Genomic DNA, 16139 nt, shown 5'->3' on the forward strand with positions numbered 1-16139 from the left:
TGCGAGCTGAAGATGAGTTGTATTGTAAAGACCCAATCGGTGTGCACTTATCAGATCGGATACGCGCAGCGCCTACTGCGTGGTACTGCGTACACATAGAAACACATCGTCTAATGTTAAATACTTATCAGCCCAATGTTCCACTCCGTAAACCAATGTCAATATCAATATATTGGCAAGTATGTACCTCTAGCTAGACCATCCAGTACATACTCAAGTAGGGCAGGGTCACTGAGTAGTCGTCTACCATTGAAGGAGATCGTTGCCCAACTGGCAAGATCTAGGATCTAGAGTACTTGGCAATTGGTATTCATGCCATTTTAGGCCATTCGGGGGTTCTCTATTCTAGGTTGCTAGTATTCAGAGCCACAGAGAAGCCTTAGTGACTAATTCAAGCCTTGCGGAGATATTTAAGGGTCGACGCAGAGTGATCGTTTGTGACCCATCAAATATGTTTTCAGGAATGCAAATTTAGAACACCAGGCGGCCGAAAATTCATCTGATAAAAAATAGGCAATCAGCATTTTCGTTAGATATCTAATAAATACTCCTCTCCTCATAGTGACTCTTCGACATCTCTCTGTCTATCAGGTTCATCTCCACTATACGACCGATGACACATGTCACTCATCCACTTGCTCTATGGATACTCAAGGAGCAAAAAGCACCCTAAGGTAGATCTATGATGTGGTTAAGTGTTACCCTCGAGTGTGTTTTCTTTGAAATTGATCGGAGAGGGTATCTTCACCTTATAATACAATGTTATGCGCCGAGTACGTCGTCGAATTACATTTAAAAAAAAAAAGGACTTCATCTCTCCGGGAGAGAATACTAAAGTATTCATTGACATTACTGATATGTGATGGTATAGTATCCGTGTGATCTAGTGGGGTCGGAAGTAGGTGGCATGATCAGCAAAGTATCGCCCGAGCTCATTAATTTGTATACGGTACCAAAAAAAAGCGGAAGGCTACGGTTTGCTACGGTAATAGTTAGGATTCCAATTTAATTCGAAAGTTTTGCACAATTCCGTATTGGTACAGTACCTACATCTTATCTATCATCTTAGCATACGGAGAGTACTCTACATGTAAGGATGTATACTTTCCTTGGCTTAAGGGCGCGCGTGTATGTAAGGTCAGCGGAGCTAAAAGTAATCGAAGCATAAAATAAGACGTCACCTGCTTTTCGCCCAAAGTCTCCAGTTGAACATCTTGACCATGCATGGTCATTTTACAGCATATGTTTCTCTACAGGAATTGACCTTCTACAAAGAACACGTAAGTAAAGATGCTAGGATAGGGGGCACAGGTTCCTCTATACTGATGAAGACACTGGCAGAAAACCGTAGTTTACAGCATACGACTGTCACTGCCACAAGCAGCAGCGGCGCCTCTCAGTATCCCTTCTTCTACTATGGATAGTTCGAGCGAGTTCCCTATGTATACGCACCGATCATTAGCCTCATACCACGCAAAACTAGCCGCTGAATTGAATAGTATAGAGGACTCACTCGACAGGGAAAGAGAGTATTTTTTTTCGGTTGGAACTCAGCGCCAAAATTCATCTCTGAAACCGAGTAGCATAAGCGCACCTGCATACGATACTGATTCTTGGTTCCAATGGTAGCTACATGTCTATCTGTATGCATCCGGATAAAGCCTACATGATCAGCCAGATCAGTCGCAACCAGGACAAAATCATGACTGTGGTTGTACGAACCAAACTCTACAAAAAAGGCCCTGGCCTTTGTCATGTCGTTGCACCTCAAATAAATTGGGTCTACATACCTACAAACTCCACGGTCACCGATTGTCCGGGGTAAAGAGCCGTCTCCTTCAAAACCTGGCTCGCAAGTCTTGGGAGCCACATAAAATGCTGCACCTCATGCCTTATTACGAGCTTGCATAAAGCAATTATGGCATGTATAAGACGTCACGATTCTCTACGTCACGTCAAGAAGCGGGCACGAAAAAAGAAGATACATCACCTAGACACCGTTCTAAAGAATGTTCTACGGATACCTTTAGTTGTAGTATACCTAGTGAGATGGGCTAGAGATACAAATACTCGCAAATCGGAGCAGTTGACGGAGCAGATGGAAATTGCTACGGAAACGTACCGCGATGGATAGGAATCATTCACTCAAGCGAGCCTAAGTGGTTCTATGGGCCACTACCGTCTCAACATCTAATCCCATCTCGATCCCTCAATATCCACATCACCACACACTACCACCAGTGGTCCACTACCGTTTCGGAAATTCCCGCACCACTAAACTCCAAGCTCTTTTTAGTGTTATGTAGAGTCAGAACTCTTTTCCATCTCAAATCAATCCGGAGATCCTCGCGTCTGCATGAATCCCGAGCCGAGCCCCCGGGCCCCCGGAAGAAGAAGATTTCTTAGCGCGCCAAGAGCTCAATGAATAGAGATACTAACCAGGAGAAGGCAAATGTGCTACTCTCGATGTAGATGGGGTGGTGTGTGCGCGCGCTGGGGTGAGAGTCAAACAAGGGGTTCACGAAAGGATCAGTCAGGGTTGGGTTGAGCATATGTTTTCGTGAGGGGTGATGATAGGGGAGTTGTGATTGTGATGAGTGGATGTAAAGTGCAGGTACTACTCTCGTGTAAAATAGGTAGGTGGGTAATGGTTAAAGTAGGTAGTGTGCGAACAGGCACACGTACTCGTGGGTGTGTATCCATCAGGCACTGGTAGGTACTCTTGTAGACAGACTGGTGTCGTACAGCAGCAAGCAACAGAGATTCGCGCCAATCGTTTGTGTTTGCCGCCCGCCTCTCCCGTTGTGAATGAACATGGAGATTGCTTCTGCATGAGGGAAGTTGTAGACTGTCACTCTAGCTAAGTAGGTATTGTGCACTTGAAGGCTAGATCCGATAGACAAAACGCCTCTCTTTACAAGATCGTGTTAAGTTTTGCTTTTTGTGTCCGTGTCTGTGTGTTTTTGCCTTCTCTCCCTCGACTCTTGTTTTCTTCCCTCCCTTCTTTCTTTCTTCTCCCATCCTTCCTTGCCTTGCCTTGCCTATTTTGTCGTTCTTTACATTCCCACTCCACATTATTTGTCTACATACATACTCTCATACAATACACGCATAGCTAAGACTGTGCTCTCCATCTGTCTACATATCTGCTGTACAGGTGCAGTCTCAATTGATACTTTTTTTTGTTATTCCGGAAGTCGACGTCATTCGCTATTTCACAATTGCTCCCACTCCGCCTCAACAGCAGAGCAGAGCCCCCCCCGAAAGATAACCACGCAAACATAAGCATACACGAATACACTATCCCTCACGAAGGCTCCGTTGTCTTTGATAGCGTGCGGAGTTAAGTAATCTCGGAGTAAAGGAGGGTAAAGAAGAAAAAAGGAGAGTGGTGGAACGAACGGGATAGGGATAATAGGAGTCCATAGGATTGTTGATAAGGGGATAATCAACCACTAGGCCCCCGTTTATTCTTGCGGCACGGGAAATTCTACGACAACCTGGGAAACATAATCACGGGGTAATAGGAGGGAATCTTTGACGAAGGGTATATCGAGTCGGAAACCTATCACTCACTACAACTACACACTACTAGTACTTTAGTTCTACTATAATCAACGGTATCAAGGCTCAGGACAACCTTAATCAGTACAGAATACCCACATCTTCGGAAAACTTTGAATTTTAAGCATAATTCCTCCCCAAACCGCCAAAATTTTACCTACAATCCAGCCCCGGAGTCTCACTCAGCAATTCCACGAACACCCAGAACCAGAACCTCACTCTTCACACTACAATCCACCTCACGACATTCAAATGACCTCCAGCGGCTGGGTCTCACCCCCCGGCCTTTCCTCTACCGTCGGCTCCTCCTCGTCTCTCCCCTCATCCTTCCAGCTCGACGATGGTGGTATTCTTAACGACCTTGACGGACACTTTGAGGAAATCGGCCTCGATGACGACAACATCGAGGAGTACCACCGTCCCACGCTCCAGAAGCAACCTCCCCGAGGGCCCATGATGTCCCGCCCTCTCAGCAGCATGGGCCCTCAATCTCGAAATTCTCTTGGTAGTCGCGACCTTACAAACGGTAGACGACCTGCACACACAAGTCTTCAACCCCAAGTCCACACTCCACAAGCCGATCATCTAGTCCCCTACACCCCCAGTAGCAGACGCGCTGTTTCAACTACTGGTCTCAACAGGCTCTCACTCACAAATCGCTCCCCATCACCCTCCCCTTTGGGCCCAGTGCCTCCTGTGTCGCCAGGGCGCCCAACAACCTCTAATGGTCCAGGAATGGCACCAGGCCGTCGCTCATGGCAGGCTGCAAGGAAAACAGTCGAGGAGCTCGAAAATGAGTGCGATTCGGATGACGACATACCCGCGGATACAATTTTCTACAATGTTCCAGTATCACCGCGCTCAGCAAGAGCATTAAGCGCTACACCGAGCCCGGACCGAACTACAATGTTGGAGTCTCCGCTTGGAGGGCGTCCTGGAAACGCGGGACCTACGCCGCCGGCTACACGTCCGCCAACACGGGGAGGGTCGACAAGTAATATTCCGATTGCCGGGGAGCCCGCACATGGAGATTCTATCAGGGGACGTACGCAATATCGCGCCAAGAGCTGGAGCGACGCAATGAGTGAGCTGGGAACCGAGGCAAAGGAGCTCAGCGAAGCGCTAGAAGCATATGCCGAGATCGAGAGTGAAAAGACCGAGAAACGGCTTGCGCTGGGAAAGGCGGAACCACTACACAAGAACGCATCGCCCACAAAAGCAGCTCCGGTGGATCTACCGCCGATACAGATGCAGAATGGGATGATTGATCCATTGCCGATAAGTAAAGAGAAGGCTGAAGTCTTGTCAAGGACGAGGCCGAGCTGGTTGCCTCCGAAGAGCAAAGAGGAGGAGAAGAGACACTTGAAGGAGTACCAGAAGATGATGCGGTTATCGCAAGAAGCTGGTACTTAGGACCCCGCCCCCGGAAAGATATCGGAAATCTAACCTGGACACTCTAGAACGCAAACGTGTGGAAAAAGAACGCGCCGAACAGGCTGAGAAGGATCGCATGAAGACTGACACTCACAAACTTTGGGATCAACACATAATCCCCAATTGGGATACTATGGTGCGCACCGAAGAAACTCGCGAGCTCTGGTGGCGCGGTGTAGCCCCGAGGTGTAGAGGCAAAGTATGGAACATGTCGTTCGGAAATCATCTCACGGTGGGCCCCGAGACCTTTAAGCTCGCTCTCAAGCGCGCACGAGATGTAGAACAAGGTGTGAAAAAGAGCCCAACTATGTACTCCTTCAAAGAGCGGGAACTGTTTGACTCAATCCGGAAAGACGTCAATAAGACCTTCCCTGAGTTGAAGATTTTCCAAGTATAACTCCCCCAAAGCCCCCACTTCTATAAATAACGCCCGAAACTAACGGAAATTAGGAAAATGGCCCGCTTCATGAGTCGCTTCTGGAAGTTCTTCAAGCCTATTCCATGTACCGCTCGGACGTTGGTTATGTTTACGGCACACACACTGTTGCTGGCCTCCTCCTTCTAAACCAGTCCCCAACAGAAACATTCACAACACTTGTTAATCTCCTAAATCGTCCTCTCCCGCTTGCCTTTTACACACAAGACTCCGGTGCGATGTCACGTGTCTACAGTCTTTTCCTTAAGGCGTTTAAATACAAACTTCCCTCGCTACACGCCCACATTACCGCCACACTAAAATTGCAGCCGGCGCAGTATCTCGAGGCAATGTTTTTAACATTGTTCTCGCTGCATTGCCCGCTGGATATTGTGTGCAGAATCTGGGATGTGTATGGATTCGAGGGAGATGCGTTCTTGGTCAGGTGCGCGGTTGGCGTACTGACAGTGCTTGAAAGCAAGTTATATGGGAGCGCGGAGGAAGTTGTTAGGTTACTAGGATGGCAGGGAGCTAAAGTCAAGTGGGACGTAGGCACTGAGGACTCTTTCATGGAAGCAGTCCGAGCGGCCGGAAAAGAGACAAAAGAGGACGAGGTTGGACCTAATTGGTGACTATCAAGAGATCGTGAAGAGGAGAGGAAGTGAGAATAGCACTTTACTAATATTGTTGGTTCAACCGTTTTCGTTGCCGGCCGACGACGGCTGGGGGTTGGGCTTGTGGACTGTTGGGGTTGGGATATATCATCGCTCCTTTGATAAAATTTTCCTTATATTTAACTTTTCCTTTGGCCTAATAACATATTTCATTTTGGGTGGAGAGAAGGTCTACCCCCTCCTATTCTATCTTCCTACTGTTCCATTCAAGGAAAAAGGAAGGGCTAGAAAAATATGACGCAACTTAACACGACATTCACGAAAAGGAGAAAAAGATATCGAGGATCGAGGGAGGACCTCTACCAAAATCCAAATTACATAACAGCACGTTTCAGAGGGTCAAGGGCGGCGGCATATAGTTCGAATTCCGGGTTTGCAAAGGCGTTCACATTTTCCAAAACCATATTTTGTTTCAAAAAAGACTACTTTAATTGCACCTGTCTACTGTTTTCTTTTGTGATAGTTTATTAAATAATCTGCATGCATGCATATTCCATCGGAGCATTGGATTTTTGTTTTCTTTACTTTTCACTATATACTGCTATTTAATACCCAAAAGAAGGGTGATAGGGGTGTGGGCTGTATAATTTGTACTTTTATCTTACTCTATCATGTGTAATGAGGTTTGGTTTTAGACTTGAACTTGAACTTGGCAAATAGAAATTAGTTTTTTTTGAGTTTAAAGATTGGTGTTATGGTTTTGAGGTTCCGGACGAGAGTCGTGTAGGTGGTGGGTATGAATCTTTGCTGCGTTATCACCTAAACCAGTCATGAGAAAAAAAATTCTGGCTAGTCCATTCCTCATACAAATATATTGTCTATATTTATGGCGTACTCCAGACACCACGTCACGCATATCTTTATTATAAAGGTAGTTCATGAGGGGTTATAGTCGTCCCTGCTAGTACCCAAACCCGTTGAAGGGTCAAGATTGATGTTTCAACAAACCGGTTTTTGAACCGGTACGCTATCGGTTTCTTCTGTAGTGGAAGGCGGGGGCCACATTTCAGCCGTGGAACCTCATAAAACGGCTATATTGATGGTTCCGGTATCCATGTCAATAGCGATTTAAAATCAGAAATCGAGTGATAGCTCATGATTTAGATTATATCCCTATTCTAATATGTTCCGAGTATTTTTTTTTTGTTGTTTAATTCATTATATGTTCCCGAGTATCATTACAGGGGAATAAAAGCGTGGGGGTGGTAAGAGCTAACCCGCGTCACCCGTAACAACTCTTCTGTCAATAGAAGAGGCAAGAGCTTTAACCCTCAAGTGTCCTTGAGAGGTCCAGATTTTCTGTAAATCATCCAGAATTCTACATCGCCACTTGAATATTGTACAAACTTAGTTGCTACGGGTAGGGGTGTTTGGGGAGCTTTGGTGTTTATCCAAGAAGATGAGTGAGTTGCGGTGGGGTTAATGAAATTATGATGAGCTTCATTGCGAGGGGGGACGCCCAAGTTCAATGGTAATGTGCGGTAAGTTGGGTGGATGGATACATGAGATATTATCCTGGATGATAGTGTGATAGTATTGGAACATTGCAATGGTCGGGCTTGGATCGTAGTTTGTTTGGCTTTTGTGGCCACCAAATGGGGTTTGTCAGTTTTTGTAAGAGGATGCTGCGTTGTTAGGGTTGTGGTTCTGACAATATGGAGTCAGGGCTGGGGTCGAGTGAGTATTTCGAGTGATATTGCATGAATTTGCCATATCCATACATGTAATCAAATGCAACAAACCTAGGGCCATGGGTAATAGCCTAAACCATACCGCGCTCCTATCTTACTGGCACAAAGACTAGTTTTCTTCTAAATTACGAATGCCTTTAGGGTGGCTCTTTGTATCGGTAATAATACAGAGGCTTGTTGGTTTTCTCAAGATCTGAGTGCATGCATGTAGAATATATACATGTATGCTACGTGATAGCAGGTGTCACTCACTGTTATTCTTAGTCTCGCGCCAGACTAAAGGGACTTGGTGTTGGGGGTCGGCGGGTGGGAGCGGAGAGCTGCGGGAGTTAAGGGTTAGGGGGGATGCACCCAATTGACCATTTAACGTGTTATCCCTTTACAATTACCTGGGAATTGACCAATCAATGGGGAATATATCCGCTCAGCGTCTGAGTTTATTGAGACTATGTTCTTCTATCATACCGAAAGCCCGTTGGTATTATATACAGTGTATAAAAATGTCTATACACGCGTACTAGGCGCCACCCCAAACGCCTCAAGTCATAGATTATCACCCGCGTAACGCCAAGCAGTGCTTCGAACAGTAACATCAGTTTTCATTCATCTACCGCCTTGGTGCTATCAGGTTTAATATATACCAAGTATTTCGCAACGCACATTCGGGATAACAATAAAGTACATACACAGATCGCGGGGGTATTCATTATGTGCATGCAAAGAATTACTAATAGTTCCAGAAAAGAGGAAGAAAAATCCTGTTTTTCTTTACCAAGCCCCACTGCCGAAACCAAAGAAAGTAAAAAGGTGGCACAGAAAATGGATTGAACAAAAAGTAGAGTAGTAATAATAGTTTAGTAGTAGTAGTGGATATAGGATAGAGACGCCGCCCGCTATATGACGATGAAAGTGACAAAAAAGATACAATGCTCCAGTAAAAAGTTAATGAAATGCAAAAGGGCCCCATGTTTTCTCCATTCCGCCTGAAAATAAAACAAAAAAAAACAAAAACGCAAAACAAAAACCCAATCCCAAAGTGCAGATAAGAAAGAAATGAAAACCATGAAATGAAGAAGAATGGTGGGAGTTATGAAGCGATCATGTAGGACAAATAAGAAAAATGAATCTGGTGACGCCGTCGGTCGTGCTTTATAAAACCAAAAATATTTATAGAAGGGGGAAGAAAACCGAAATTGACAAGAAGTAGTAGTAGTACGCCCTCCAAATGATATAAGATGCCCCCTATCACCCAGAATTGCTTTTTGCTGTTCAAAATATTGCAGGTCCTGCTTTCGCCATTATAGCTTCGCAAAATGCTTGCACCAGATCCAACCAAGCTCCCCGTTCTTATCGTCTTGATTCTTGGCTAGCCAGATTTCACCCTTGGTTCCAACAACCTGCAAGAAGAGGTTAGTAAATGCCTTCACGTGTATTAGAGATAATAAAACCTACATCAAAGATCTCGCCTTGGACATAAGTCAAATAAGGGAATCCCCCCTCCCTCCGCTGCTTGTCGATATTGAACTCGTATAAACTTGCTGCCACAAAGATCGGGGTACTAGTACCCGACAATGTGAGGGTTCTCCTTTGACTATGCATTGAGCTTGCAATGGAAGGGGCCCTTGAAGGCGGTCTTGATTGCATCATTGGTGATCCGGAAGGTGTGTCATCACGCTTGATATCCCTGTCGTCATCCATGGGCATCGCCGAAGAAAAAATAGGAGCTGGTGAATTTGTTCGCGAGGGAGCCCGGCTTTCCACACGGGGGTCGACGAGTGCAGCACTAGAGGCATACGCTGCATGGGTTTCTGGCCCATCAAATATGGTTTCAGCAAGTGAGTAGGTCCTAGACGCTGGTCGGGAGGTAAAATCACGGGCGGGTGTTTGCCTCTCCGAGAATGATCTTTGGACCTGGGGATTCAATTTCAAGCTACTTGTAGATGGGCTCCTATGAGGAAGCGCAACCGAGGTAGCTCGATTCCGGCTATTCTGGGCCAGGTTCTGTGCCACTTGAGGTATCATATTTAAGCCCGGAGTACCCATCGCTACCAGTGGCGAGAGAGTTGACCCTCCGCCGCTATATCGGCGTTCGGGCTTAGTCTCGTAGAACCGCTCAGGTTTATCATAGAATGAGCCCGCCGTGGGTGAGTTGTTAGTAAGAGACATAGCCCTGTCACGTATTCCAGGAGATGAGTCTCGTGTTGCTTCTTCGGTTGCAGTTGAAGGCCTCCGGTAACTGGATGCATCGTCAAATGCATCCAGAGATAATGTTGTCATCGAGGGTGATGCGATAGGGACCAATGACATATATTTTGCTTTCATTGATCCTTCTTAGGGTCAGTTTATGCCATTTTTATCGTCGGAGGACACTTAACTCACCATTGCAAATCCCCAGATGGTTGAGGCTCTGTTCATTGTAGGAGAAGTCGACTGTGAAGTCTTTCACAACCTCTTCCAGTTTTACTGGCAGAGCTGAGAACTCAGGGAAGGTCATCTTTATCTTCGATGCCCAATCGTTCATCCAGATACCTTGTAGTTCTACAAAGTTCAGGAGAACTGCATCGACCATCTTCTTTGTCAGCTTAAAAAGTTTCGGAAGCTCGTCAATCAATGTTTCGTTCAGTGCCAGATAGGCATCTGCCAGGTCCTTCGTTTTCTTGTCCGGCGTATCACCACGCTCTATAATAGCTTTAAAGCGAGCGTAGTCAACTGCCTTCTTGTTGCGTTTTGTCATGATTCGCTGAGGACTTTCGTGCAGTTTCAGAAGCATTGTTAGAGGTTCGATGGAGTGTTTTTGAACACGGTGTTTCTAAGGATGTCAGTAAATCCACCTGTAAAATTTTGAGATCGAGTATTACATGTTCAGCAAGATAAGATGTTGCAAGCTCTCGCATCGCACTGTCAAACTTCCTCCATTTCGTTTCAACCTCTGGATGTTGAGAGTGGGAGACATCAATAAATTCCTTGATTGTTTGTGTATATTCGAGGAATTTGTCCACATGACCTTGTATATCGTCCTTGTAGATCTCTATATCCCGGATGATAACCTGCACCTGTACGAAGTGCATGTTATAATTTTCGAAATATTTATTATATGTCTCATCGACAACAACTTCGGACAACCCAACGGATTGTTTCAGCTTCTCTGCTTGGCGAGCAAAGGCCTTCGTGATCCCATGTCCGATGTCTGATTCCTGTCTCTTTCGTCCCACTATTTTCTCAACCATGTCCTTCCGCTTTTTCATTTCGTTGATTCGATCAGCAACGAACTTCATCTCCTTGGCCGCTACCTCTAGTTGTATGAAGTCAGGGTGATTCCTGGGAGTACATTCGAGTAGCTGCGTGAGTAATAGAGGATATTTCAATATCCTCTGTACTGGCTTGATGAGTAATGATTCAAGGTTCCAGGCATTTGTAAGGTCCTCAGCACAAGCTTTGCACTCCTATCATGTGATTAGTACCCATTCTATGGGATGTACGCAACGGACCAGAAGAATAGGAAAGCATACTGATAGCCAAATCGCAATGCCCTTATTGCTTTCCAATTTTGCCAATCGTCCTACCGCAGCGTCGTGATTTTTGCAGTATTCACCATATACTTTCTCCATTTGGTAAAACATGTCCATAAAGACCTCGCCGACGTAGGTTTTTCGGTCTTTTTCTTCCTCGAAGGCGAAGTCGTCCATTGAACTGCTATTCCGATCGTCGGTGCTGACGATGGAATTTGAGATACTGGCAGCGCTACTTGTGACGCCGCTCCTTGCTCGTTGCATTACATAGACGCTCTTTACAGCCTTCCTCAGAGACTCCAGAAAAGATTTTGAGAAGGCAACAATCGCCTCGGTGTTTCCAAACAGAACTTTGATATCATCCATGGTGATTGCGGCACATGCGTTTGCAGATCCTTTGTAAATCTCCATCGCGACTGTCATGTCTCGAAAGTAGGAGCTCTCTGTGTCAACTAGCTCCTTTAGTAGATGCCGACGCTTAATAAGCATCTTCTGCTCAGGCGGAACTTGTGGTAAAATCTGGTCCTGAGAGTGTATTGAAGATGATCCGCGATTAGTTGGTGCAGTGGATGAAGCTGGTGTTTCTGAGTGTCGGTTGCCATTCTGGTTCGTGATGTTACTAAGTCTTGATTCTATTTCAGAATGGAAGCTGGAGGATGGTGATCCCGCTGGATATTGATCTAGACTTGGTCTGTGGTTGGAGTATTGATCTAAGCTTTGCCTTGAGCTTTGGTATGAGTGATGATACTCAAGGCTTGGTCTGGCGCTATCAGTAGTGTTTTCCATGTTCGCAACAGTATGCCATCTATCAAAACCTGGTCTTTTGTTTGGTGGGACTGGAGGTAGTTCCGGAGAGTCGTCAGGCATCACTTGAATGGCCAGACCCAAGGGTTCTGTGTCCCTTTGTATTTCAGGTAACTGCAAAGGGTATGATGGAAACCCGTAGGTTGGCATTCTATGGCTTGTATAGCCCGAGTGGGTAGAATGAGCCGGGGGCGGCGCGCTCATTGCAGACGGTGATGGTGAGACAGCTCGCGGTGGATCCTTTGCAGGTGGAACAGGGGCCGGCAACAAATTCACAGGAGCCGCCGGTAAGAAGTGGGAATCTTTTGGCGGCGGCGTTGGGGGAAGCGGGGATTCTATCTCTTCGAAATATTGACGCGGTGTTGTTGGCGAATCATTTAGCTGCATGGATAATCTTCTAGCCGGGTGATCTTCCATCTCAGGGCAAGCGGACGCAGACGTCCACCAGTCTGATTGATTGTCTGATTGATCGTCTAATCCTGGATGGGCCGAATCCGGCATCTCCGAACAAGACGTGGAATCATACTGTTCGTCGTATTCTCCATCACAATGCGAATATTCTCCCTCCGTCTCTGTTTCGTCTTGATATCCTCCCTCGGTCTCTGTATATTCTGCCTCTGTATCCTGATACTCGGGCTCTGTTCCCTCTGCCTCCGTTTCTGTTTCTCCGCTTGACCCTGTCTCTGTCCCCGAATCCATCTCTGTTTCTGTCTCCTGGTCACCCCCTTCATCGTCCACTTGATATCCACCTGGAGTCACCAGCTCAAGCTCCCCTGAATACCTGTCCCTGGGGCGGTAATCTACCGGTGTGTTTTCATAAGAATTAAAAAAATCCTCCCTGGGTTCATCGTAGTCCTCAAAAACACCTACTATGGTGTCAACGGGCGTGTTGGACGCGTCAGTGGGGGAAGACACTGAAGCTGGTACCGGAGATAAACCAGGTTTCGTTTGTGCCTTTCCATATACCTCTGCTTGTGCCATAATATTACCTCGCATAGCAGCGTCAAGTGTGTTACTGAGCATTATCGGGATGTACGCTTCGGTGGGGCTCGTGGTTGCATCCCGTTGGTCGCTTGTAGGGGGCTCTACCGCAACGCCGCCGCCAACGGAATCAAACATGTGATGTGCTGGCATTTCCGGAATTGTGGGCTCTCGAGTATATTCAGAGTCGATGCTGTAACCCGACCAGTTCGAATTAGGTCTGAGGAAAGTCGATGCTGCAAGAAATGGAGGCTCTCCTGGTGAGTCTGGTGTAACAATCAAAGGGATAGATGATGGCTCTGCACGCTTGGGCTCGATTAACGAGAAGGGCCTCTGCCGTGACATCGGAGAAATAGTATCTTCATCAAAGCTTAGTGGTTGAACATGTTTCAAAAATCGATTTTCACTCCTACCTTGTGCTGGTAAATCGTCGTCAAAAGATGACGATGAATCTGAACTATCACTGGTCGTTGAGGTTGATGACGCTTGCGACGCTGGCCTATCAAAAACCTGGTGTCGAAACACAGGTCTTTCCTCCTCGTCCTCCTGCACAAAGCTCACTGCCTCTAAGGGTTGCTCATCGGGACTATCAGAATCATCATCAATGTCAATTGGCGTGGGAAGCTCTAGGGCCTCTTCTCCTATCTCTGCCCCTGCCTGCATATCAGCCTGATTTGTAAACTGTGGCTGAAATGATTGTTCAGCCTCGTCCTCATCCTCTTCATCAATCCTCTGGCTAACAGCACTTCTTGGTGTTGGACAATCAAACTCTCCCTGCATACTATGTTTAGATGTTCTGACAGCGGGAACAATTTTGGCCTTCCCTTCATTAGTTTCCTTCAGCGTCTTATTAAAGGCACTCTGAATGCGTGCTCTCCTTGCAGCAAAGTCCACAGTCCCTAGCTCTGGTATCTTCTTCTTGATATCCCTGCCTCTGTTTTCGCCGACGCTAGAGCTCCTTGCGCCTCGGCCGCGCTGGATTCCCACATCTTTTGCATATGAAGACGGTGTTGTTGGAGACGAATTATTTTGGAACTTTTGCCTTGACGAAGCAGCTGCCGAGCCTGTTGATTGCTGTAAACGTTGTCGTGATGACCGTAGGGGTGGTGATTTTGCGGGAAGAGGTGCTGATATATATGCTTGTAGTCTGGGACTACTAATAGGTTGTGGGGAACGTCGTGATCCATGTGAAGACACGGCAATAGGTGCCAGCGTCTCAGCCTTCGAATCCCTCCCTCCTTTACGCTTCGTACCGGGAGATGTAGGTGACGCGATCCGCGATTTTGGTAGTGGAATCCCAGATCGTACCGCCTGTACAACCCTTGGTGAAGCTTCCTGTGGGGACGCAGTGTAGATCATATCCTTAAATTCGAATTCCTCCGGAGACCCGTAGCTTCCCACATCCGACCTGCTCCTCCGATGGCGTAACGATCTTCCCGCGGAATTTGCAACAGCAGTAGTGGTAGTACCAATCCCACCACCACTACCACCCTGAACATCATCCAGCTCCTCCGTATCTGCCATTGACGCTGCAGAAGGCGAATATAACTGCAACGCCGAGCGACTACGCCTATGGCGGTTCACGCTGAGATGTCTATCGTTCACCGTCGTATCCAACGGCGGTAGACTCTTCAGCATACCCTCCGACATCTTACGAGCCCTTGTCCGTTGCAGCCCACCCACGCCCCCGGCTCCTCCGGCAGGTATATCATGGGCAGACATTGACCTCTCAGTCTTCACCCTTCCCAACGGCGCAGGAGGAGTCTCACCTCTCCCGCCATTGCTATTACTGTTAGAGTTTGACGAATTCGACCTTGGGCCTGTCTGCTGTTGCGGCTGCTGTCCATTTCCATTTCCGCTGCCACCTGCAGGCTTCCACTGCGGAGCCTTCCTTGTACGGAATCCTGGTGGAGCGGGACCTGCCGCTACGGCAGGAATTCTATTGCTTGGATTCGGGATCTTTTCATCCTTTGTCTCGTTGAATCTACTGACTATGTTTTTAAAGTTTGGCGAATGGGTATTTGTAACGCCGGTGGTTTTAGGGAGCAGTGGTGTGGATACAGATCTACTGGGAGTCTGCTGACGATATGGAGAGACGTAGCTGGTCTTTGCGTTTATCGTTGAGGATTTTGGGACGATGGTACGCTGCTTTGGGAGGGTGGAGGAGGAGGCGGTAGAGTTAGACGTGGATGGGGGTGGGTCTGGGAGAGGACCAGCCGGAGGTGGGCGCGCAGGTTCTTCATGACTTGTACTGGTACTTGAAGGCATTGCTTCGGGACATGTGGGGGATGTATATCAGAAATGCACACGGAAGGGAGGGGAAGGGGAAACGACCGACGGAAGGAAAAGGGAATGGGAGGAAAGGAAAAATTCTGTAAATGTAAAGATATTAGAGAGGGCTGGCTAGGTTTGCAGAGAAGAAGGATTTGGTTGTTTTGTTTGCTTTCGATGGAGGAGCTGATAGATGATGAGGGAGGGACCGTGCTGCTGGGGACTGCTGCTGCTTGTGGGTTGGCTACTAGTAGCTAGGGCCCGGGGGTACTGTAATGTATGATGTAGGTAAGTGGAGGGCATGCACCAGGAATGTTATGTGGATAAGTATGTGTGGGCCTTTTTTTTTCCCGTGGGGGAGCGCTATGTATGCTAATGGTTCACTGTTCAGCACGAGGATATAGCTATATAGGGTCTCCTATAAGAGGAAATGGTTGTTTGTAAGTTTTGACCGTAAAAGGTTGTTAGTTTTGACCTTTACTCTAAGAGGTTTGTGTTGCTGAGTTTGTGTGGGCGTGTAAGTGCGTGAGTGAGTGAGAGAGAAGGGTAGATAGGTAGGGTGTATGCAGTGAGGATCCCCCCGCGTCCGTGATTGCTTTCTCGCTTTTCGGAACTGCGGTCCAAATCAGCAAGGAAGGTCAGATTGGGCTGAATCGACGAAGACAGGAGAGAGTGGAGGGGGAGGAGGGAGGAGTGCAGGCAGGCGGGGGTCTGTGTAGTGTATGTAGGCATGTAGATAGTGCGGGCAGCTGATATTCTGGAAACGGAGAAGGAAGATGCTGGGCAGTAACAGCGG

The 16139-nt window shown here is 47.1% G+C and overlaps 3 protein-coding genes across 3 annotated transcripts; 1 reads left to right on the forward strand and 2 right to left on the reverse strand.

The window, feature by feature from the left end:
* Nucleotides 1-1250: 1250 nt before the first annotated feature.
* On the reverse strand, nt 1251-2552 carry H6S33_010597 (uncharacterized protein; the record flags this gene model as incomplete). Its single annotated transcript, XM_044842547.1, has 9 exons — nt 1251-1267; nt 1324-1334; nt 1416-1438; nt 1514-1662; nt 1723-1728; nt 1791-1902; nt 2180-2200; nt 2253-2274; nt 2440-2552. The coding sequence occupies 9 exons, from the start codon at nt 2550-2552 to the stop codon at nt 1251-1253; spliced, it is 474 nt and encodes a 157-aa protein (XP_044696527.1).
* A 1264-nt stretch (nt 2553-3816) lies between these two features.
* Nucleotides 3817-6045, forward strand: H6S33_010598 (uncharacterized protein; the record flags this gene model as incomplete). The annotated part of the gene is made up of 3 exons (XM_044842549.1): nt 3817-4969; nt 5025-5389; nt 5449-6045. The coding sequence occupies 3 exons, from the start codon at nt 3817-3819 to the stop codon at nt 6043-6045; spliced, it is 2115 nt and encodes a 704-aa protein (XP_044696528.1).
* Nucleotides 6046-9076: 3031 nt separating this feature from the next.
* Nucleotides 9077-15340, reverse strand: H6S33_010599 (uncharacterized protein; the record flags this gene model as incomplete). The annotated part of the gene is made up of 5 exons (XM_044842550.1): nt 9077-9175; nt 9231-10105; nt 10158-10587; nt 10637-11221; nt 11288-15340. 5 exons carry the CDS (start codon nt 15338-15340, stop codon nt 9077-9079), a joined length of 6042 nt encoding a protein of 2013 aa, XP_044696529.1.
* Between the last annotated feature and the right edge of the window lie 799 nt (nt 15341-16139).

The sequence above is a fragment of the Morchella sextelata genome (assembly GCF_020137385.1).
Source record: "Morchella sextelata strain SCLS chromosome Unknown scls_5, whole genome shotgun sequence".
Taxonomy (NCBI): Eukaryota; Fungi; Ascomycota; class Pezizomycetes; order Pezizales; family Morchellaceae; genus Morchella; species Morchella sextelata.